Source organism: Natrix helvetica (assembly GCF_964273705.1).
Source record: "Natrix helvetica genome assembly, chromosome: 4".
Taxonomy (NCBI): Eukaryota; Metazoa; Chordata; class Lepidosauria; order Squamata; family Natricidae; genus Natrix; species Natrix helvetica.
In genome coordinates, this window is record NC_138550.1 from 131595841 (window position 1) to 131621331 (window position 25491).

Sequence of the window (25491 nt, forward strand, 5' to 3'; positions counted from 1 at the left end):
AATAGTAGATTAATGGTTTACCATCAAGTCTTAGTCAGGAGACCATAATAATTATTTGCTCTGATCCCCACCTTCTTCAGCCCTTATTGCCACATGACTGCAACAAATTACTCCAAAGTGAATGATCTCAGTTAAAGAAAGGTTATTGTCAGATGCAATAGACCAGGTCTAAATGTGAAAGTCTAATTTAACTGATTTATTACTAAGCCTATGCACAGCTCTAATCTTCTGGATAGCACCTATTTGGAGTTAGGTAAGGATCAAGACCAATTTCATTGTATTTAAGTACAATGACAATAAAGATTATACTTACTTATCAATGGAATTCAAGGGGGAGTTTGACTTGTTCCACTTGTGGATATGTAGCAGTGGTGGGTTCCTGCTGGATCGCACCGGATCGCGCGCTCCCTTTCGGCGCTAAACCCGGAAGTACTGTCTTGCCCCGCCCCTGGCGACGGGACGACGTTTGCCTGCGCTCCACCAGCTCAGCTGGGAACGGAGACGTTTCTCTGCTCAGCAATGTCTTCAGTGGAGTGGTGGCAGCCTGGCAGGCTGAGCCTGCGTCCCTTTCAGGCGCTCCGCTCCGCTGAGGAAACGTCTCCGTTCCCAGCCGAGCTGGTGGAGCGCAGGCAAGCGTCATCCCGTCACCAGGGGCGGGGCAAGACCGTACTTCCGGGTTTAGCGCCGAAAGGGAGCGCGCGATCCGGTGCGATCCGGCAGGAACCCACCACTGGTATGTAGGGATTCTAGGCTGAACCCTCTTTTAACTCTGCCTTCAGGTTCTGGTCACATCTTTATTTCAGTATTAATCTTTCTGGTTTTTACATATGGGCAGAAATAAAACACCATATCAGTTGAAGCAGCAACTTGCCAGCCTATTGTGCTAAAACTTTGTTGTTGTGTATTCCTGTTTCTGGTGTCTTAATCCTGCAGTTGCTCCCTGGCACATTGCACTGAAGTTCCATTAACAGGTCAGGGTTGTTGTATTTGATCAGAAGCAGCTTTTGAGTTAAACTGATTTTTTCTTCCTGCAATCACTTTGTGTTGTTTTTTTCTACTGTCACCCCTTTATTCCTTTCCTTGACACAGTTATGTCCTCTAGCTTAACTGACAAATATTGAATATTTCAAAGGCAGCTTTCATCTTTAACAAGCTAGAGGATTAGGGCATTTAGATTCTATTCTTCTTTCCTGTAAGGAACCACTCAGTTATATTGTACTCCCTCTGCTGGCTAATAACATATTTAAGTTGTCTATTAAAACAACTTAATTTCCTTTATGGCCTTTCCATTGTCTGGTATATCAAAGTTTCACTTCATTATATTTTTCCAGCTCATTTACCACTGGAGTATTCACTGAGGCTTTACTGGTACAGTAAATACTTGTACATAATCATGTGATAACACAATTTTACTTATTTCATTTTTCCACTTCCATGTTTTACTTCGATATTCTAGGCCGTGAACATTTCTTGTACGGCCATAATTTGTTCCATAACTTTGGTCGCAAACCGATTTGGTTGTGACCCTAATCTAATTTGGAAATTTGGCACTTATGAAAAAAATGGCATGGAAGGGGAAATCAGCTGTGAAAAAGAAAAAGAGTTGTGATTTTTTTGGGTGTGTGTGTGTCAGAACCCAATTTGATCATGGTCAGAAGCATTCGTGACCAGAAGTTCTACTGTATATGGATCTCTCATGTACAAGATTAGCCAGTCCTCTAACATCTGTACATTGAAATAGAAAGTGCAGTACTTCATCCAAATTAAAATTACTAAAACTATAAGAAGAGAAGAAAATGTTTTCCTTCTTCCTGAAAACACCTTTGGTGATCTTTGTTAGTTAATTTTTACATAGAAAATAGAATTCATTATTATATGCAATAATCTGTCACCTGGCTTTCAGTAAAAAATATAAAAGCCACAAATCATTTATTAACTGTGCTTGTTTCAAACCATAATTGAAACTTGAAAAGGAATTTAAGATTTCCATTTTCTTAAAACAATTAATTATTTCTATGTGAAGGCAAGGTGGATGTTTTAAGTTGCAGAACAACACAGAAAAAGAGCTTTGTATAAGTCTCTGGAGCAATTGACAGAACTAAGATATCATTTCTTTTTATCTGTTTTTTCCTATATACATTTATATAGATACTATTTCTCTCAGAATTTTACAAATATCAACATTATTTGCCCATTTTGAAGAAATACTATAATCATGTTATAATTAGCTATTCTCTGTTTTTTTTTTAATGAGAATACTCATAATTAGCAAAATATCAATTGTGAATCTGGGAGAGCTGTGTAAAAGTTGGCCTCAGATACACCAAAATAAAACAACCAACCCTATGACTGAAATTCATACTGAATTTAATGCAGGCTGGTATGAAAAATAAACAATGTAGCCTGACTTTTAAAGCAAGCTTTTTCGCCAGGGCTAAAAGTGAACAAGAAATCCTTTTTTAAAATAGTCAACAAACACCCAGTTGCAAGATAGACCCTGGCTCTAACATTAGGCAACATGAGACTACTGATTTTTGATTTTATGAAAAGGAGCAAATAATTCAAATATTCACTGATACTGATTTAGATACAGTTTGGTATCACAGCTAGAGTAGATGTTTGAAAGGATTTGATAGGAAATGATTGTATATTTTTATTCTGGCACTGATAGAATACGATCGCCACTTCATAGTACAGTATATCAATAATAATAAAACTTTCCTGTACTTTTGCAAAAATTCAGCTTTTCAGAGCTCACAAGGGGAAAGATTCATACATATACAATATTATAATATGTACTGTTTTCTATTTTAAAGCATTTCATCATTTTTAGTATGACTAAATTTGATTCATCAATAAAACCAAAAGACTAACATACTTTATAGAATCCAGTAAGAATGAAATTTAAAAATAAGTTTGATCTCTTCCTAAATTGCTATCCTTTAGTGAATGTATAGCTCATGTATTAAATATTTTTCTCTGTCACTTTGATATTCCATTTTAATGAGATATTCAGAAAATGAACTGTTAGATGTTTTTTTTTGAACTATTTGAAAAAAAATCAATGATATTGATATTTAGAAAAACAAAATAAAGTATAACTAAAAGTTATTCTAAAGAAAATGAATAGGTTAGCTGAAAAGTATAGTTAGAAAGATCTAATTTTCTATCTAATTTTTAAAGACGTTATAATGTGTAGCTGGTGAAATATTTGCAATAGGAAGACTCTCTGCAGATCTAAGAAAATAAACTAAGCAAGCAAAAAATGAGGGTGAACAAAAGTTGTAATGACAAAATTATGTTTCCCAAAATATACCCAAGGGATGATAAATGTGAGCAAAGGGGGAAAAATAGCCTTTGACAAGCAAAATCTCTCCTGGTAAACTTCAGTGAAGAACTTATCATTAACAAAATCATTTTTCATTTCATAGCTTTGGTGATTCATTATAAGAACCTCTGATACAGATCTGAGTCACCCTCAGAACTTAAAGCATTTCTCTGAATGATGAATCTAAACAGCAAGGTAGTTAAGCTTTGATTGCAAGAACAAGGAATCCAAAATGGTTGCTGTAAAAACCTAGCACTGAAAATAAAATAATCTCACTAGTTGTGATATTCTAAAGTAGTATAAAAGATCGTATTGGGGTACATGTAATTTACAATCGAAGTCTCTGAAATTCATTAGATAGTGCAGTCTGACAGAAAGTGTTGATCCAGTGCTGGTCTTGAGCTTTTCTACCCACTGAAATTTTTACGCTTTAAGTCATCCAATTCACGTTTAAAATGAGAATACGTGTGTGTGTGTGTGTGTTTGTTTGTAGCCATAGGTGTATTAAATATTTAGTTTTTATCAGGATGAAATGCAGTGACCAGAAGAAGAAATAAGATGTTTTGAAATTTAACTATCATCCATCCATCCATCATCTATCTATCTATCTATCTATCTATCTATCTATCTATCATCCATCCATCCATCCATCCATCCATCCATCCATCTATCTATCTATCTATCTATCTCACCCTTATTATTTTTACAAATAATTCAAGATGGTAAACATATCTAACACATTTTTCTCCTTCTGTTTTCCCGCAACAACTAATTCTGTGAGGTAAGATGAAACACCATTTTATCCTCTGAGAAATTCTCAGGATAATACAACATATGCAATATATAAACATAAAATACAAAGTATAAAAATGTACAACAAAACTAATGGAGGATGTTGGTTAAAAGGAATGAAATATACCCTAAAATTACCTCTTATAGTAAGAAGGAGGAAAGGTAAAAATTCCATGATTTCAAATAATTGAGACTTTCAACTATTTTCATTCTACCTTTAACCACTGCTTGATGACAATCAATCATCAGAGATTTTGTAAGAGATCCAAGCTGTTTTTCTTAAAGAGATTTACCTTTCATTTTCTACTGTTCTGGCCTGAAGGACAAAATAATTTCCAGATAATTTTGTAGCTTCTATTTAATATTGAATTTAAATCACTTTAACATAAAATATCTAACATAGCAGGAAAAAAGCCTTCCAGTAACTTGGGTTAAAACATTCTTTGTTGATGAGATGTTAAAGTGAAACTTTCTGTACAGTTCTATACCTAAGGCATTTATTAGGAACTCTCTAGAATGACGCACTGAATTTTCAGTGACTTTCAGGGCTACACAGATATTTATCTGGTCCTAAGGCTGCTTCAAAAGCATTTTGATTTGCTCACATTTCTTGAAAGCTCCATTTGAAGATTTTCCAACAGTGGGGTGGGGTAGGTAATAAAATCAGCTTGGGAAAACCAGAGAGAAATACTATTAGATCATAGAACATTTCTTGAGATGAAGTGCCTGAGACTGCTGAGGTTTCCTTTATGAATCCTCTGAAATGTTTTCCTGAGAAGTAGAATTTAGCAACAGATGTTATAGAAGTTAACTGACTATTCATTCTCCACAGTCCATTATGCATTGCTTGTAAATTAATGTTAGTTGAAATAGCAAAGAATTCTATCAGCTCTTAAAATCAAAAGGACAATTAGACATTTTTTTTAAAAATGAGATTGTAAAATAATGCACTCAGTTAAAACAAACTATTAAGGTTATAGGCATTCCCTTGTTTCTTGAAAAACTATTTCTAAAATCAAGTGGTTTCATGGATATAATAGAATTTGAATCTGCCAGGCAACTAAAATGTCAACTATGTGTAGTCTGCTTTAAATAATGTATTTGGTGTCTTATTCCTTATGGCATTTTGTAGTATGTTGTGCATATTATGTGAATTATAAACTTCTAAATATGCTATCACACATTTTGTAACAGATATATTTATCTAGCAATCCTCACCTATTTTTGCATAGATTACATATCCAATATGTTATTCTTTCAGAAAAAAAACAACACTATGCACAGGGCAGATTATTTTAAAAAAAATAGAAAACAAAAATAATATCACAGCATGCCGTTCAGTTCAGTTTCTATAAAGTATTTGGTTTTGATTCTCCCTCCTGATTCATGTTAATATACTGATATATACTAAAATAATGTAGAATAAATAAATAAATGTTTTAGAATCTTTATCCCTATCCTTGAGGAGTTCCACCTAAGTGTAAACTCTTGGAGCATGTAGGAAACTTATTTTCACCAAAATAAGATTTGGGCTCCTTTGAAAGCATCAGCAAAATTATATACTTTTATATAGAAATTAATTATAGAGGTAAAGGCAATATATGTATATAGTGGATACAGCATCTATCCACTGATGCATCCTTTGGTTGCCTACCAAGCTCCTAGTCTCCTTCCAGTTATTCTTTTCTCAAAAGCTGACTCAAAATCAAAATGATTTTGTATCATCTTTAAGTACAAAAATGCACCCTATAGTCCCATAGACATTTTTAGAAGTAGAATATTGAGCAATGTCAGGCTTTGGAAATGTGTCTATCTAACCAGAAAAATAGGTGATAGAGAAGGTGCTCTGGAACTGAAAGGGATGATGTTAACTAATCTATCCACTTGGACTTCTTTACCTGGAAGATATTTGGGGAATAGACATGCCTTGTAGCACTTTTGTGAAAGCCTCCATAGTCTCAGAATTCCAAGGTAACACTTTGTCAAAATATTTCTTGTCTCTGAACTGCCTGAGTAAATCGGGACAGTTATGAATGTTATCCCAATTTATGTTTTTCTAGGTAAACTCATGAAGGTAGTGGAGGTGGGAAGTATGAAAGTACCGTATTTTTCGCCCTATAAGATGCACTTTTTTACTCCAAAAAAGAGGGTAAAAATCTGAGTGCGTCTTATAAGCCGAATGTAGCCACCTGGGTCCACTGTTCCCTGTAAGGTGCGCGGCAACAAAACACCGCACGACAGTTTCCAACTGCCGCACGGTGTTTTGTACTGTCACAGGCTAGAACTGGCCGCCCGCAAAGGACCTCCCCGGACTTGTTTTGGTGAGCGCGGGGTGACTGACTCTAGTTCAGCAAAGCAAGCCCGGGGAGGTCCTTTGTGGGCGGCCAATCCTAGCTGCTTGCGCCCGGCGCTGCGGCTAAAATAAACCCTCAAAGACCCTGCCGCTACTGGAATATCTGCTGCCACCTCCTCCTCCTCTAACAGCACCACATTTGCTGCCCGACGCTGCGGCAGATTTCCTGACAGTGAGAAGTGAAGCCGCCAAAGCTCCAGCCCATGGCAGCAACGGCACATTTGGAGTGAAGCCGCCAAAGCTCCCGCTGGTGCCCCCGTCCATGGCAGCAGCGGCGGCGCGTCCCCCTCCACTCGGAGCATCTGAGCTGGGCAGCGCGTTACCCTGCTGCCCCCTCCTCCTCTGCCGTGCTTTTGAGAAGCCATGAGGCTTTTTTTTCCCCTGCTGCCCTCCGTCGCCTTCCTACTGTCTCCTGCAGCCTCATGGCTCCTCAAAAGCATAGCAGAGGAGGAGGGGGCAGGGGTAACGGGGCTCAGCTCAGATGCTCCGAACAGAGGGGGAGGCGCCGCCACCGCTGCCACGGGAGGGAGCCAGTAGGAAGGTGGAGGAGGGCAGCAGGGGGAAAAAAGCCTCATGGGGGATGCGCCGCCGCCGCTGCCATGGGCAGGAGCTTTGGCAGCTTCACTTCTCACTTCTCTCGCGTCCCCCTCCACTCGGAGCATCTGAGCTGGGCAGCGCGTTACCCTGCTGCCCCCTCCTCCTCCGCCGTGCTTTTGAGAAGCCATGAGGCTTTTTTTCCCCTGCTGCCCTCCGCCGCCTTCCTACTGTCTCCTGCAGCCTCATGGCTCCTCAAAAGCACAGCAGAGGAGGAGGGGGCAGGGGTAACGGGGCTCAGCTCAGATGCTCTGAACAGAGGGGGAGGCGCCGCCCATCTAGCGTTCGTGGTACCAGCATTTTGGATGGCAGCGCACCGATCTCAGTAGGCAAAGCCTTTGAATCAAGTTTGATTGTGTCCCATCTAGCGTTCTCCACCCCCAACCCCAAATCTCTCCGGATCTGCTTATTGCTATTGCTGCTGTTGCGCCCAGCTACTGTATCTCTTTGCTGCATGACACATCTGGGCGGATTGGGGGTGGGTGGGTGGAGAATGCTAGATTGGAAAGTTAATGTTTTAGATGAGCCACCGGCTGGAGGGCTGGGGCCATGCAAGAAGCCCGCTCAGGCAGGGAAGGAGGGAAGGCGGGGAGGAGGGAGTGAGGATAGGAGGAGGAGGGAGTGAGGGAGCTGGGGGTGGAGAACGCTAGATGGGACACAATCAAACTTGATTCAAAGGCTTTGCCTACTGAGATCGGTGCGCTGCCATCCAAAATGCTATTACTACGATCTCTGCCGCCTGGAACCGCCCGGGAAGCGGCAGGTAAAGCGGGCGCTGCAGCGATCATGGTACCAGCATTTTGGATGGCAGCGCACCGATCTCAGTAGGCAAAGCCTTTGAATCAAGTTTGATTGTGTCCCATCTAGCGTTCTCCACCCCCAACCCCAAATCTCTCCGGATCTGCTTATTGCTATTGCTGCTATTGCACCCAGCTACTGTATCTCTTTGCTGCATGACAGATCCGGGCGGATTGGGGGTGGGTGGGTGGAGAACGCTAGATTGGAAAGTTAAAAGTTTTAGATGAGCCACCGGCTGGAGGACTGGGGCCATGCAAGAAGCCCGCTCAGGCAGGGAAGGAGGGAAGGAGGGGAGGAGGGAGTGAGGATAGACAAGTAAGAGGGAAAGAGGAAAGAAAGCAGGAGGGCAGAAGGGAGGTGGAAGGAAGGAAAGAAAAGCAGACACGCTGGAGGGAAAGAGGAAAAAAGGCAAGCAGGCAGGAAGGAGGCAGAAGGAAGGAGGGAAGGATGGAACTGGAAGGGAGGCAGGGAAGGAGGGAGGGAGAAAGGAAGGATAGGAGGATAGGGAAAGGGGAAAGAAGGCAGGCAGGCAGAAGGGAGGGAGGTGCAAGGAAGGAAGGAAGCATAGATAAGCAGGAGGGAAAGAAGGCAGGCAGGCAGGAGGAAAGAGGAAGGAGGGAACTGGAAGGGAGGCAGGAAGGAAGGGAAGGAGGAAGGGAGGGTGGAAGGAAGGATAGACAAGTAAGAGGGAAAGAGGAAAGAAAGCAGGAGGGCAGAAGGGAGGTGGAAGGAAGGAAAGAAAAGCAGACACGCTGGAGGGAAAGAGGAAAGAAGGCAAGCAGGCAGGAAGGAGGCAGAAGGAAGGAGGGAAGGATGGAACTGGAAGGGAGGCAGGGAAGGAGGGAGGGAGAAAGGAAGGATAGGAGGATAGGGAAAGAGGAAAGAAGGCAGGCAGGCAGAAGGGAGGGAGGTGCAAGGAAGGAAGGAAGCACAGATAAGCAGGAGGGAAAGAAGGCAGGCAGGCAGGAGGAAAGAGGAAGGAGGGAACTGGAAGGGAGGCAGGAAGGAAGGGAAGGAGGAAGGGAGGGTGGAAGGAAGGATAGACAAGTAAGAGGGAAAGAGGAAAGAAAGCATCTGAATGTACTAAACACGAGTCTTCAGGGAAAAGATGGATACATTGTGAAAACTCAGCTGTCAGTTGATCTTAATGTTATGAAATGAAAAGTATGCCATTTGCAATTAACTTGGCATTAAAATAATTCATTTGCATTTAATTGTTATTGTTCAAAGAATGTTCGGAAAAATGTTCGGCCCTCCAGCATGTTCACTTCATCCAATCTGGCCCTCTTTGAAAAAAGTTTGGACACCCCTGTGTTACATGGTTGACATAAAATTGTTCTTAAACTGCTGTTAACTTTATACAGTTGATATAAAATATTTTACTATAGTATTTGGTTCAGAATCTTTTTTTTTCCTAGATTTTCCTCCTTTAAAATTGGGTGCGTCTTTTATTCCGGAGCGTCTTATAGGGCGAAAAATACGGTACTTAAGGTTTTGTACCCATGCTTTATTCAATTTAAATTTTCTTTATATTATATTCTTGACATGATTTCATATTTATAGTAGGCTTGTGATCATAATTTTGAAAGTTGTGGTCTGGATTTTTTATTTTACTTTTATTATGTTTTGATAATGCCAATGATGCGGTTATGGGATTCTATTTTAGAAGAATTGACCCAAAAATAGTATAAAATTGAAGATGTTTTTCAGAGCCTCACATTTTTGTTTTATTCTTAAAATACAAGTACATGGGGTTTTTTTTGCCACACTGAGGTTCATTAAATTAATTATATTGGCATTGCATTATTGGTTAGAGAAATAAACTTTTCATGTTAAAAGTCATTGTGTCTTTAAACAATAATTAAAAGGATGGGTTGAATCAACAACTGGACCATAAATTGCAGCCTGATCTAGTATGATGTCTGTAATTTCTTTTTCATTTTAACTTTTGAAAGGCTTCTATGTTTTCATTTACTAAATAAATAGTCAAGATAAGGAACAGTGTTATCTGGACCACAGATTGCTATTAGGAGTAAGTCTAAATCTACATAAATATAAATTTACAGCTTTACAGTATCAGGTGATTTTGCAACTTAGTAGTTTATTACATTTCAAAACCTTAATACAGTCGCTATGGAATGAACATAAAATACAGTTGTTTTAGCAGAAACACTAAGGAAAGGAATCGTATTCATCTGTTCTGGTAGATCCTGTTTCCAATCCTTTACATGGCTGTCCTTAAAATCCTTGACATGGCTGCCCCACCCCCCACCCAACCTTGCCGCCTCCTCCAATGTGTAATATTGCTGTGTAATCAGCATGTTGGAAAGGGAAGTGCTATCACCAGAGTTATTCTGAAAAACAAAATTCATGGAATGTATTCATATAAAACTTTTTGCAAAAAAGGAATAATACAGGAATTGACAGTTCTGTCATCAAATCAACATGACCATTTTAGAACAGTTGCTCAAATCACAGTCTTTTGCAATTGTGACTTGACAGAGAAATCACACTTCATTGTTGCTCAGATTTTTATTTTTGACAGTGTGTGTGTGTCTGTGTGTGTTTTGATGTTCTCACCTTTAAGTGGCCAATTTGCTAATTTCCATTTGTTGGATTATTCATATTTCAATTCCTATCCTTTCTCTCTATATGATTTTATATTCTGCTTAAAGAAAACACATATTAAGTTTTATTTAGTTGTCTCTCATTACATAATAAGTGAATGTTTGGAAAAAAATTGTTGTGGAAGGTAGGGATAAAGAGCCTTTCCCACTCATTTACAGAAATAAACAGCTGGACATGACAAAGTTGCAGAATTTGGCCTATTAGGCATTTTTAGACAAGAAAAATTATGTAAGAAAAATAATAAATGCACTTATAATTAATTTTACTTTAATTGTGAAAACATACGCTAAATATTTTTGAATTCACTGCTAATGTATATGTAAGAGACATGGGAAAAGGAATACCATTTTTATCTTTATTTATTTATAATAAATATTAATTATACTTTTATAAAATAAATTACATAATAACATTTATTATTATAAAATCAATTATATTTATTTTTTGTTCAAGGCAGCAAACATCCAACATATCTTCCTCATCCTATTTTGCACACAACAACAATCCTGTGAGGTGAGAGAGAGTAAATGGCCCATGATCACCCAGTTGGCTTCCATGGCTAATGCACGACTTGAACTCACGGTCTTTCAACTTTCAGAGAAGTAGCCTGTTTAGATAAGGCATGGTTTCTTATTTATAGAACAATCAATATTCACCTTCCTGTATTAATCTTATACCCAAATTAAAATCTCCATGCTACATTTTTAAAAATCATGCAAAGCTTCCCTGCAGTTATAGCAAATTCTCCATAAGGTTATTTACTGTGTACTTTATTGAGTCTTAAAATAGCCCAAGGATTTTTTTTTCTGAGCCGCAGAATATAGAAATTCAACATTTAGATATCACTATTAATAAAAGGGAATCTATATGGATCATCTGGGAGAGATTTTTTCTCTAGGGATTTGCACTGTGCTCTATAAATTCCGAAACATTTTATTTGAGAAGCAGATAAATTCAGCTTACTCAAGCAAAGACGAGATAAGTTCTTGCTCCCAGTTTGAATTATGAGATGACAGCATAAATGACTAATGCACACTGTATTTCAGATATGATCACCTGCAACCTCTAAATTACTTTGCTTGCATTTGTCAGAGCCCATAATCCTATACCATGTAATGACAGAATTTTGGAGCCCAATTTCCAGCCATTTCATAGAATATCTGAAAGGAAATGTAAAAGATATCTCTCAATTTGAAGGTAAAAATAATCATATCCAACTCTAGGAAGAGGTGCTCATCTATGTCTCTTATCTGAGGAAGCCATTGTTGTCTTTTGCTGGCCATGCTCATGTGGCCAGCATGAATGAGATGCACAGAACGCTGTATCTTCCCAACAAAGTGGGACCAAAAAGTACCTATTTATCTATTCACATTTGCATGCTTTCAAACAAAGTAAACCTAAAAGATTGAACATCTCTCTCAATTATTCACTTTACCTACTTCCCTGTGGCATGCGTGCCATAGGTTCATCATCACAGATCTATGTGGCTGATATGAAAAATTATGCAATTGTAATTGGCCACACCACATTTTGCTTCCTTATCAATTAATAAAAGTTAACGATTCTAGGCAAGTTGCCAACAAATGTTATTTGCATTAATATATTTTGGAAGCCAAGCAATGCAAAGCAATAGTCCTATTGCAGATTAATTATTAACCTAACTGTTAGTTAGCTTTAGTGACTGTAGCCATATTCATTAAATAACAGTTGAGTTAATCAAGATAGCCAGCCAAAGTAATTTGTTGAAATAAATATTTTATTATAATGGCCATCAATCAAGTCAAGAAAATACTGTAATAATTCCCTTGCTGTTAAAAGCTACTATAGTAATCCATTAATATATATTTAAAGATCACTCCATTTTCAGATTTACATTTGCATTTGAATAGGAAGAATATTGTCAGTCAGTCATCTAATTATTGATAAGTTTTCTTTATTTAAATTCTCCCAGATATGGGCAACAATTCCATCCACCAATTTAACTTTTTTAAATGATTTCTTTTGTCTTTAAAAAAAATGTTTGATTTAAAATAATTTCATGATATATGTGTTATTCATATTTGAAGAAGTTATATTGGACATACAAAGCCAGTTATTTAAAACCTTAATCAATGTTTGACCTTGGCCATATTTAAAGATTATCCTAGATTTCTACACGGTAGACCAAAGAGCTACTATCAATTGTGAGAACTGATTGAAAATTATGCAAGCTTAAATGCTGATCACATTATCAACATCTACTATGCTTCAGTGGTGAAGCAGAGAAGGGTATTTTGGAAAAGTGAGACAGCTGGAATATAATCTGTGACCATGTAAAATAGCAGAATGCTGATGTCCACTTCTGGATCAAGTTTAAGATATACATTGCTCTTTGGGAAGCTCTGAATTTGATTAGTACTTTTGGTTTTAACAAAATAAGTTATCTTCACCTCTTCTGGTGAAAGGAATCTGTGGTAGAAGAGCTCTTTGGGGCCAAGAGATTGTTTTTGCAACCAGAAGGATCTACGTCTCCTTCCCTTCCCTTCCCTTCCCTTCCAGAATCCCACTCCAAGCACCCATAGATAGCAAAAGAAGTTGGGGGGAGATAGCAGTTTTCCTTCTTGCTGATTCTTCATTTTAGAACCTAATGAGGCATTTTTGCTCCCATATCCTGCTTTTCCTATCACCCATGGATGAAGAGATCTTTCTTCCTCCTTACTCCCACTACTTCTCTTGACATGGGAGAGAAGACGGCACAGGTCTTATGCTCTCAATTCTCTCATCCCAAAGGATAACTTCATAGGGTCAGACCTGGCAAAAAAGGAGCCATTCTTCCTGCATGACTGAAGGGGAAAGAAGAGGTGCCAATTCTCTCAGCATCAAAGACTTGTTTTTCTCTCCAGAGTACTGGCTGGAGTGCCATTTACCTCGTTTCTTAACTGTCTCTACTTTCACAGAAAGGGACTTCAACTGAACTACAAACACTGCTGCCAAATGCATTTTCAGGCATTCCCATTTGATGAAGCTGGCTATGGATTCACTATGTCACTGCCAGCTACAGTAGCTCAGTAACTCACCACTGTAGGACAGAGTTGCATAATTGGAATCTAGCTACAGAAAAGGTCTAACTAATTCTATAAGTGGTAGCACCTATAAAGAGACTTACAATGCAATTGTATATTCTGAATGGATTCATATTGGGAAAAAGTTTTTTCAACTACTCCGATCCCAAAATCTTAAATTTCACTGAAATTTTACTTTGCATTATCATGAGTTTGTAGCCAAAATTGAATATTTAAATCTGCTTATAACATTTGAAAGTTTCTACAGTTCCAAAAAAAAAAAAATCAAAGGTCAGACTCAATGGACCACTGGGCCTTTTTCTTCCATCAGTTTTCTCTATTTCTACTTAGTTTGCATATATACTACATTTCTGAACTAGATGTAGTTTGGCATGTACATTAGAACATTTATGGATGAAGTAACACTTTTTCCATTTTTCTTTTCTCTCACACAGTTGATTGGCTTTGTTTATGCCTGTTATGTGATTAGTGTTTTTATGGAAGAAGAGGACAGCAGTAAATACTGATTTACATCTCCTGATCTCTGGAACCACAACTTTGGGGTGAGATATTATATTGCTCTCATATAAATTTTTGGAAATAGAAAGATATATTGAGGGGGGGGGAGAGAACAATATTCTTCTGTTGAACACAAGTAGCTTTATTTTTAATTCTGCCTTTACAATATGGCCAATACAAATCAATAAGATTAAGTATTTTTGTTGCTTTTATTTGTTGTTCTAATTCATGCTATGCTAATAATGTTTATGTTTCTATTTTTATTTTTTTGTAATTTACAGTATTGTATTACTTTTTGTTATTTCCTATAAAAGCTTCCTTAAATGAGTGATATACATTCTAAAAGGTAGAACAGGAGTCCCCAACCCACCAGTACACAGACTAGTACGAGTCCGTGGGCTGTTAGGAACCAGCTGCACAGCTGGAGATGAGTGGCAGGCGTGCTAGTGAAACCAAAACTATCCCCCTCCCCAGTCTGTAGAAAAATTGTGTTCCATGAAACCCATCCCTGGTGCCAAAAGTTTTGGAGACTGCTGATTTAAAATACAATAACATATAAAATGCAATGTAATAATTCACATCAATAATAATCTCTGGTGGATATACGTTACCATTAGTATTAGGCATGGCAGCTTGATGGACAATTCTAATTTTACTGCAGCAGTAATTTCTAAAATATAATTTAATCTGCTGTACGTATCAAAGCTATTGTGCACTTGTCCTCTATTTTCCTGTCCAATCTGAGGTGCATTTTATTGGTTCTGAAAAGATGAGATGTCTGCCAAGTTCTTTTAAAAGGGGCAAAAATAATTTGGATAGATACTTTCCTTCTGATGGTACCAGTTCCTTGTGTTCTGTTCTGCTCTACTTATTTTACAATTCAGCCTGATTCTTGAAAAATAATATTGTTTTGTTACATTCTTCATACTTTGTTAACTTCTACATTGTTATGTCTACAACTGCAAACAAATATTTATGTGTGTATACATATGTACCGTACACACCAACACAAAACATTATTTTGAAAACCATGGAGATATTGCAATTATTGGCCTTTAATAATTCATGAAGAGAAATATATTTGCATAATTTTCAACTTCTTGGGCTAATTATTCCAGGAAAGCTTAAAAAATAATAACCATCACTTCTTCTGCAATGCTTAAGAAGATATTGATAAATAAGTGAATATATTTCCAAGAACAATAAACGTATAAAAAAATGTTCTATCAAGCCATTGCTTTCCTGGCTTTGATGTCATGCTGCTATTGAAATAGGAACATACTATATTTCTCATTTTAGAGGGCTTTCATGTACACCCAATTTTTTTGAGAAGTAAGATTTTAGTGGGAAAGGCAAGAGATCCCAGTAAAAGACACAGCTGCTTTCATGAATTGCTGAAAGGCACTGTGTTTGCATTCCCATGTCATCCTAAATCAGCTTTTCAGAATAAAATCCAAATATTCAGACTAAAGTTCAAAGTGATTAACTTTATTGTTAAGAAATATACCAAACCCAATGCTTTTCCAAACATCATTTTCTGCATGTTTGTTTATTGCAGCTAGGCTGTTATCATTTAGTAAATTTATTCAATCTAATAACATTTTGAAAAGTCATTTCTTTCTGTTCCAGCATGCAAGAATGTTATCTTAACAATAATGCAGCCTTGTTTTTCATTCAACACACTTGGTCAGATGGTAGTTGCATCATGTCGAGCTATGTATGAAATCAAATAGATTATAAAGTTAATAAATCAGATCCTACACCCCAGTGGTGCGTTTCAAAACTTTTTAGAACTTCTTCTGTAGGTGTGGCCTGCTTTGTGGGAGTGGCTTGCCAGCCATATGACTGAGTTGGAGTGGCTTGCCAGCCATGTGACTGAGTGGGAGTGGCTTGGCAGTCATCTGACTGGGTGGGCGTACCCACCTTGTAAAATGTGGTGAAACTCACTTAACGCTCTTGCTTAGCAACCAAATGTTGGCTCAGAAACTGGCATTTGAAGCATGTAAGTCTTAAAGCTGTCAAGTTACAAGAAGCTTGCACCCCTAACCCTTTAGAAAAAAAACCTAGGGGTGTTCAAACTTGACAGCTTTAAGACTTGTGGACTTCAACTCCTAGAATTCCTCCTCTCGCTCTTCATTTTGATGATGTGCGGATGGGCAGGGGGAGGGAGCTGGAACTGGTTCTAAACGGCACTGTAGATTTGTGGAACCTCTTCTATAGAAGAGGTTAGAACTGGCAGGAACCCACCTCCGCTACACCTAACCATAAATTATCTTAATTATATACTTGGGATTTGCTTTAAATTTCCAACCTCTTTAAAAAAAAGTCTTTAAAATAATGTGTTTAAGAATCATACAAATGAAATTAATTTATCATTCAGAGTATATTAATTTTGTAGTGAGAGAAATATTGCTGTTTAGAACGTTTTAAAATTCTAAATGAGAAACCCCTCTCTCTCTTTATAGAAGAAAGGAAGATATTAGGATATTGTGGTTAAGGTACTGAATTAAGCCTGGGAATATTTTGCTACAAGGTGAGCCTCAGCCATGGAAATTCCCTTGATCATTTGGAACCAATTACTCTGTTTTACAGAGTTATTGTTATTCCCATATAAGCTGCCCTATGTTCATAACAGAAAAATAGGTTATAACCAGATGTGCGCTTGCACGCTCGTGCAACACTCCTGCGCATGTGCAAAAGCGTCGGGCAGGTGGGCGGAGCCTCACACCACCGCTACTACCAGTTTGGCCGAACCGGGCCAAAGCGGCAGCAAACCACCTCCAATGTTCCCTCTAATTTTTTTTCAGTGTATGTGGAAAATTATAGTGTTTGAGTGGCACGTTTTCATGCCCGAACACCTGATTTTTTTTTAGCCATAATTGCCATCAGAGCAGATGTTGGGGAGGGAGGCAAGGAGGAAAAGGGTTCCCTCCCTCTCCCTCAGACCCCTAGAAAAGAAGGAAGGGAAGGGAGGGAAAGGAAAGGAAATGAGAAAGAAAAAAAGGAAGGGAAAAAGGAAAGGAAATGGAAAAGAAGGAAAGGAAAAAGGATAGGAAATGGGAAAGAAGAAAGGAAAAGAGAAAGGAAAAGAGAAAGGAAAGGAAAAAGGAAAGGAAATGGAAAAGAAGAAAAGGAAAAAGGAAATGAAATGGAAAAGAAGAAAGGAAAGGATGAAGAAGGGAGGGAAAGGGAAGGGAAAAGAAAAAAGAAGGGAAAAAGAAATAAGGAAAGGAAATGGCAAAGAAGGAAAAGGAAAAGAGAAAGAAAAGGAAAAGGAAAGGAAATGGGAAAGAAGAAAGGAAAGGAAAAGAGAAAGGAAAGGAAATGGAAAAGAAGGAAAGGAAAAAGGAAAGGAAAGGAGAAAGGAAAGGAGAAAAGAAAGGAAATGGAAAAGAGAAAGGAAGGGAAAAAGGAAAGGAAATGGAAAAGAAGGAAAGGAAAAGAGAAAGGAAATGGAAAAGATGGAAAGGAAAGGGAAAGAGAAAGGAAGGAAATGGAAAAGAAGGAAAGGAAAAAGGAAAAGAAATGGAAAAGAAGGAAAGGAAAAAGGAAAGGAAATGGAAAAGAAGGAAAGGAAAAAGGAAAAGAAAAGAGAAAGGAAAGGAAAAGAGAAAGGAAAGGAAAAGGAAAGGAAGACAGAAGAAGGACAGAAAGGGAAAGGAAAGAGTGGAAAGGATTGGTACTGCTCAAAAATCAAGTCTCAAGATCCCGTGGACCCCTTTGGCTCAGACAGTCCAATTGCATGCTGGTTCCCTCTCTCCCCAAAGCAAAGAGATAGCAGAAAGACTGCCCAGTCCAGAACGGGGCTTCAGACACTCAATGCCTGAGAAACCCCGGATGTGCAGAGAAAAGCTGGCTACAACCAGTGAATCATGTTTTCCCAGGAACCAACGAAGCCCCATAGGACCAATGGGAATTCTCCCTTCTGCAGCGTCATCTGTCTCCGTGCAGCGTCTTTCTTGATTTCACCAATCACAAATGGAAGAGAGAGTTCGGTGCAGAGAGAGAGAGAAGGGAGAGAGGGGGGATATTTTCAGTCATATTTTAAGACATTAAAAAACACTGCGCTGCAGTATGAAACTTCTGTGCGGCATTTTCTTGTTATGTGCGTGGCTGCGCAGGCGCGCAGCTTAGAGGGAACATTGCCCACCTCTGGTTATAACTAATAATAAATATGAGAAGGGCAGAGAATACAGTTGATTCACAGACAACAAACTTAACATTTATCTGTATCATCTTTTCCTGCTATAGAACATTTAGAACTGACAGAAATCAAACTGTCTGGAAAAATCTCAATATAAATGTGAGGAAAAAAGAAAAGGCTCTATCGTATTTTATTGAGGACATAAAACAATTTCACTTAGAAAATGTAACATGAATGTGCATGTGTATAAAATAAAAATGTCTCTTTTGTAGAGAATAAAACTAAAATTTCATAACAAGAATTTTGTTCTGAACTAGGCTTCTCCAGCAGCATGAAACAAAGTCCTTGTCCTGATAAACCCTTTTTATTTAATTTACAGTGAATTCCTATACAGCAAAGTCCCTGCCCACAGTCTTTCAAGACAGTTCACAATTACTGACCTTTATCGGCTTAGACAGTGGCCGGGCTGATATCGTTCAGATGCCGCAATACTTGGCAAGAATGCAGAAATGAACTAATTGTCTCCTGCAAACACTTCTCTCCTTTCACTCCTCTTTTATTCCCTATGGGAGGGCCCATTCACTGTCCACCTGTGACCTTACTCCCAAGTCGACCCTTGTTCCTTAGATGTTCCCTTCATCTGGCAACTCTGCACATGTGCGTACTGGGAACAGGCTTCTTCTGTTCGTCTGCCTCACTGATGTCTGACTCTGAAGGCAGCTGATAACTGTCAGACAGCCCTGGCCCCATCTCTGCCTCTGATGCAGAGCGCTCGTCAGAGCCATCCCCAGACTCCAGGACTGGCCCATTTTCTTCTCCAACTTCCTCATATCTGAATCTGTTGCCAGCTCTGCTGGCCGCTGGCGGGCCACAACAAAAAAAATTGTAAAAAAATGGACACAGGTTTTCTAATCTGAAATGCCCTTGTTATTGCCTTCATAGTTGAATATATCTGTAACCAGTTACAGTTTGAAGCATGCTAATTGCTACATTATGGTTCCATTGAAGAAACTATTAGGAAATGTAAAAGGCAGTAAAATCTAAAAGGAACATGGACATGACCATTAGTTGACCCATTACATCCTTCTAATAAATAAATGGAAATATTTAGACTCACCACCATTCTTCAAGATGTTAAGAGTTACAAGGAATAGCCAGAAACCCATAGCCTATGCCACCCATTTTTCTCAGCAATGTCCCTTACAAGAAAGTATCCTATATTAGAATTTTCTGCATTCATCAGCTAATTTTGTTCTTTTTTAAAAAAAAATTACATTTGCAACATTTGATAATTGCAGTGTAACAGCAATTTTAAAGGCGATGTACAATAATAAATAGTCACATAAATAGAGAGACATACTAAACAAGCTAATAAAACAGAAGATGCTAAAAACCTCAGAGTAGTAAGAAAAGCAATTACAACTTCATGCAATAGCAGAAAATGCAGACAATGTTAAAAATTAAATTAAATTAAAAAACCTAAAGAAGGAACAAAAGGATAAAGCTGAAACCCTTTCCAATTATTGTATTTTCCAGATATGGTGTCTCTCCCCAAGCATTTCTTCACTTTCTTCAGATCATATTCCAGTAGAAACCACAAGATAATGTAACAGCTTCTCTGAATCCCGTAGAACAGAGGTGTAAAACTTGCATAGTCACAGTAGTGTCATGTGACATATCAGGACTTCCCCCCCCTTCCCCAAAATGAGCATGGACGTGGCCAGCATGTGACGCATCCAGCCCATGGCCCGTGAGTTTGGCAGCCCTGCTGTACAATCACACAGCTGTTGACGAGTAGAAAATACATCAGATTGTGCAGTGAGTAAAGAGTGAAAGGATGCTACATTTCTTGTGGCATAAACTTCAGAAACTAGATTTAATGCTTAAGACGGGGGTGTCCAAACTTGGGAACTTTAAGACTTGTGGACTTCAACTCCCAGAATTCCCCAGCATGGCTGGCTGGGGAATTCTGGGAGTTGAAGTCCACAAGTCTTAAAGTACCCAAGTTTGGACACCCCTGGCTTAAGACAACTTCTTTGTTAAAAAAAAAAAACTTGGGAAAAAATATGACTTGACCAAGATTCAGATTTTACAGACTAACAAACTGAAAGTGATACAAAACTACTGGAGAAATGGTTTCTAAGAAGACATTAATCTGACTGATAGCAAAGCCAAATCGAAGCATATCTTGTCAAAAAAAGGCAAATAAATTGCAGAAAACTATTATGTAACAGACACCTTCTGAAAATTGCCTTGTGGGAGACTGTAAGCTGCCAAGACAGTTTCTTATGAGTCACATTTTTAATGACAATGTATAATAATAACTAGCTCTTCCTGCTACCATTTTAATTGGGAGCATTTTCGGATGAAAAGCTAGGGGCAGAGTAGGGATATACAGCTTTTGGAGTTGAGGGTTGCAATTGACTTTGAAATAATTTGTTGGGGTCTCATCCAACAAGTTGGTGTGACTTAAATAAAGAAATGATAAGCATCAGGAGAAAAATTGAATGTAAGACTTGGGCATTATATGCATGCCTGAGACCCAATTCTTACCATTTATTACCTTTCATAATTAAAAAAATGAAATATTCTACAAAGGAACCACAAATACTATTTTACATACACTAAGATTGCAATGTGGCTCCAAATAAGACCACTTCCATACATCAAAAGGTACGTATTTATGCTTTATATTAAAACATCTGTATCCCTTGCTTGTCTAAACAGACTATACCCTGAACCTATATATTACATTAAATTGATAATATTCTGGATATTTTTATGTCCACATGGTTCCATAACATATTGCTTATGAATTATTTTGTTTCCATTCAATTTGTACTTTACAATTTAATTTCCATAGGGCTAGATATGTATGTTTCAGTTGATAGTTCTCGGCTTTAATTCAATGTATCCTCCTATCCCTACTGGGACATATTGAATTAAAGCCTAGAAAACCTGTAGGTAAGATCTGATCACTAGAGCAACATTAATTTTACAACCACAATGAAATTTAACTTGCAACTGGCATTAGATTACTAATGATTTAAGTAGCAATTACACACAAACACTGTTATGAAAATGATTTAAAATGTACTTGTGTGATCACTTTTTTTTTAAGAAGACTGTATTTAATCTACCAATGACTGGGGAAAAAATCCTGGTTTGTTCAAGCATTTCCATACTGCCCATTGGTATGCAAAATGTAGAACAATATTTAGCTCTCCTCCATAAAGCAATTCTTAAACAGGTTGATTTCATAGATCAGCTGTTCCAGTTGACATATGAAGGTCGTTTTGAGTCCATTGGCCCTAAAGTAACTTCTAAGTCTTATGCCTTTCTGAAGCATGGTATCTCATATTCTTGACTTAGCCCCCAAAGACAGCATGGAATATTCATCATTGGGTGTAATGCACAGAGTGGGGACAAATATTGGGAGCTATTTATGATCGTTATTATTTTGGGTGGTCCACCACTGCAGAAAATGTGATAAAGTGGAACAGGGTGTGACTAGCAGTCCATGCTTTTGGAGATCAGATAATAGAAACTCTGTGTATGTACTGAAAGGATAAACCAAACCTTCACAGTTTACTTTTTTATGTGTGCGTTCAAAATCAAAGTGGAATTTATTTCTCAATAGTTGGACCCCCAGACTTTGAAACCAAAATTGCAAATAGCTGTAACGAACAAGTTCAAGGGTTCTGTTGTGGTAGGCTTGTATGAAGTGAACATATTCTGCAGTTGCTCCACAGAATTGCAGCAACTTGCTCTATCTTGACAATTCAATTGGAAGCAACAAGGCAGGAGCAACTTGCCTCATTCAGTCCCCTTTTTCAAGAAAATGTGGCTCATGCACAAGTGTGAAAGCTGCTTGATTGAAATGGCTCAATCATTTCTGGTGCTTTGGAATTGAGAAAGACAGTTTCTCTGCAGTGAGCTTTTCAAAGTTGATCAAAACCATGTCAAAGCTAAATGCTCCTTTGAAGCATCTTGTTTCATAGTTTGTGCCACTAGGTCTACATTGCCCACGCCCTGTGTTATGTGTTTAGATTTTGAAGGGACAGTTAACATTACAATTCTGGTTACATTCAAAAATTATTTGTACTATCTCTGTATGCTATTTTATTTTGCATTTTAGAGTTTTAATATCTTTATAGATTAGCCTGTCAAGAACATATGGCAGCGCAATATTAAATTAATATTAAAAATAATTAAACATCGATCATCTAATTCTTTTTAGAGAGAAGGTTTTTTTTTTAAATTATCCTTAGTAGATAAACTTAGTAGTTTATCTTTATTGAAGTACTGAAGTAAAAATGGGAATATGAGACCTTTCTAACAGTTAAAACATTTAGATGGTTAGGACTTTCAAACCATCTTTCCCTTGTAAACATCTAGCTAGCTAGCTAACTATCCTTGGAAGCCAAGGGCAGTTTGTCTTGTAGGATGTTAAGGACTATGTGAGAGAGTCGTTGCTTAGGTACAAACCATTTTAGCTTTAATACTTAGTGTTGCCATTCTAAACTGAATGAAGAACAGAAAATATAAAATACCCCTGGTTCACACCCTTCAGCTACTACATTCTTTTCTAGTCAAAAAATTTTATGGGTTTAGATGAAGAAACTGACCTGATTTAAGACCATCTCCTAGTTGTTTATTATTGCACATTGGAGACATGTACAATACACAAGCAGCTTTTTCTAAGGGACTTACATCCCTGTGCAGTTCTAGAGTGCTAATGGACTCCAAAGAACAAAGAATTTCAATGATCAAGATTTTAAAAAAATCCACCAGTTTCTTGATGCTTATTTGTCTGGTGCGTGGCAGTCTGCCCACTTGGCTTCACAATAAGATAATTGTTATCGGTATTTGATGCAAATGGACCAGGACAGCTGCTATTTTCAAAAGTAATGGGCTTTTTACTATCTAAATTGTGAAAAGCCCAAATGGCTTTGAGCTAAAAGTTAGAAAAGAAAAAGAACTGTGTTTGCTACTTTTCATGGATGCCATGACCTGGCTGAAATCATATCTTTAGAAACATTTGGTGACAAGCAGGAATCAAAGTGCCCAAAATCTCAGCTGCTCTCTGATAGAAAGTACAGCTGACTAAGCCAATCTAGCATTTCTGTAGCCTGTAACTTTCTGACTGTACTTTCCAGAGGACTAGGTGATCTAACTTCCAGATCAGGATCTGAGCCAGATTGAGGAGTTCTTAGAATAGAAAGCTCTAGCAAGATAGGAATTCATTTCACAGTGTTAGCACTTATAAGGTTGGCAATTTCTGAAAATCTATCTCCTGTTTTATCCAGACATATTAGAAGCAGGAGCATGACAACTAAAATCTGAAAGCATCTGTTTATCCTTTAATTTTTCAGCACTTCAGCTGTTGAGTCATTCATTTACTTTTCAATTACTTCCTATTTTTAAATCCCATGGGGATGTAAAAGTAGAAGGAAAAATAAACTGTTCTGTTGAAAATGAATTTTGTATGCAATGTAAAGCATGGGGTTATAAGTAAATTCTTTTTCTTCATAATTATAAATTATTTGCCTCTGCACAGTGAGCATGAAAGATTATAATTGCACAAAGCTAAATGTTTGTGCTTGCTTAGATCAGTTGTTGTCAATTCAATTTCAATTCAATTTATTTGTGCTTCTAGACCGCCCCCTCTCCCAGAAGGGACTCGGGGCGGTGTACAGTCCATAGAGAATATCACAAAAATACAATAAAAAATTAAATATGTACAGTTTGGAGGAGGTTAAAATGCAATTAAAAGAACTGTACAAAGCTGAATAATATAATTTTTTAAAATCCCTAAAACAGACACAACAGATTAAAAAACCCTAAAATAACCAGATAATAATACATTTGCCAGGAGGGACAGTTGTAATTATGCCAGGCCTGCTAATCGGAACAGGTGAGTCTTCAATTTTTGCTGGAAGGAGCGGAGGTCAGAAGTGGTTCTAATGTCGGGGGGGAGGTCATTCCAGAGGGTTGGGCCCATCACAGAGAAGGCCCTACTCCTTGGTGTCGCCCGTTGGCATTGCCTAGTGGACGGCACCAGGAGAAGTCCCTCCCTGTGTGAGCGAATTGGCCGCAGGGATGTATGTGGGAGGATGCGATCCCGCAAGTAACTAGGTCCCGTGCCATGGAGCGCTTTAAAGATGGTAATCAGCACCTTGAAACGCACCCGAAAAACCACAGGTAGCCAGTGCAGCTCGCGCAGGAGAGGTGTTACGTGGGAGTACCTCGTACTCCCCATCACAGCCCGCGCGGCTGCGTTCTGAACCAACTGCAGTCTACGGGCGCGTCCCAAGGGCAGCCCCATGTAGAGAGCGTTGCAGTAATCCAGGCGGGACGTCACCAGCGCATGAGTGACCGTGCGTAGGGCATCCCGGTCCAGTAGGGGGCGCAATTGGCGCACCAGGCGAACCTGGTGGAACGCCCCCCTCGCCACGGCTGCCACATGGTCATCCATTGACAGCCGGGCATCAAGGAGGACGCCCAAATTGCGCGCCCGTTCCACAGGGGGCAATTGTTCGCCCCCTATGGCCAGCGATGGAATCAGCTGGCTGAACCGAGGTGCCGGTAGCCACAGCCACTCGGTCTTGGAGGGGTTGAGTTTAAGTCTGTTGTCCCCCATCCAGACCCCGACGGCTTCCAAGCACCGGGACATCACTTCAACAGCCTCGTTGGGGTGGTTTGGGGTTGAAATATACAGCTGAGTATCATCAGCGTAGAGGTGATACTCAACCCCAAAACCACGGATGATCTCACCCAGCGGCTTCACATATGTGTTGAACAGGAGAGGCGAGAGGACCGACCCCTGTGGCACTCCACAAGTGAGTGGCCTCGGGGTCGACCTCTGTCCCCCTGTCAACACACATTGCCTCCGGTCGGAGAGGTAGGAGCCGAACCACCGCAAAACGGTACCTCCGACTCCAATCCCCTCCAACCGGCGCAATAGGATACCATGGTCGATGGTATCAAAAGCCGCCGAGAGGTCTAATAGGACCAGGATAGAGGAACAACCTCTATCTCTGGCCCTCCAGAGATCATCGACCAACGCGACCAAGGCTGTCTCTGTGCTGTGCCCGGGTCGGAAGCCGGACTGGCGTGAGTCTAGATACTCGGATTCGTCAAGGTGTTGTGGAAACTGCTGCGCAACCACATTCTCGACAACCTTCGCTAAAAACGGAAGGTTGGAGACTGGACGATAGTTAGCTAGCTCCATTGGGTCGAGTGCAGGCCTCTTAAGTAAGGGTCTCACCACCGCCTCCTTCAAGGCGGCTGG

General features: G+C 39.0%; 1 protein-coding gene across 2 annotated transcripts in view; it reads left to right on the plus strand.

Moving 5' to 3' along the window:
* The window catches only part of NKAIN3 (sodium/potassium transporting ATPase interacting 3), a 234924-nt gene that overhangs the window by 198571 nt on the left and 10862 nt on the right, over positions 1-25491 (plus strand). For both annotated transcript variants that reach the window (XM_081952568.1, XM_081952569.1), the window contains exon 5: positions 13990-14097. In XM_081952568.1, the coding sequence (XP_081808694.1) occupies positions 13990-14061 (72 nt within the window). In that variant the 3' untranslated portion in view covers positions 14062-14097. The remainder of the gene's footprint in view (positions 1-13989; positions 14098-25491) is intronic.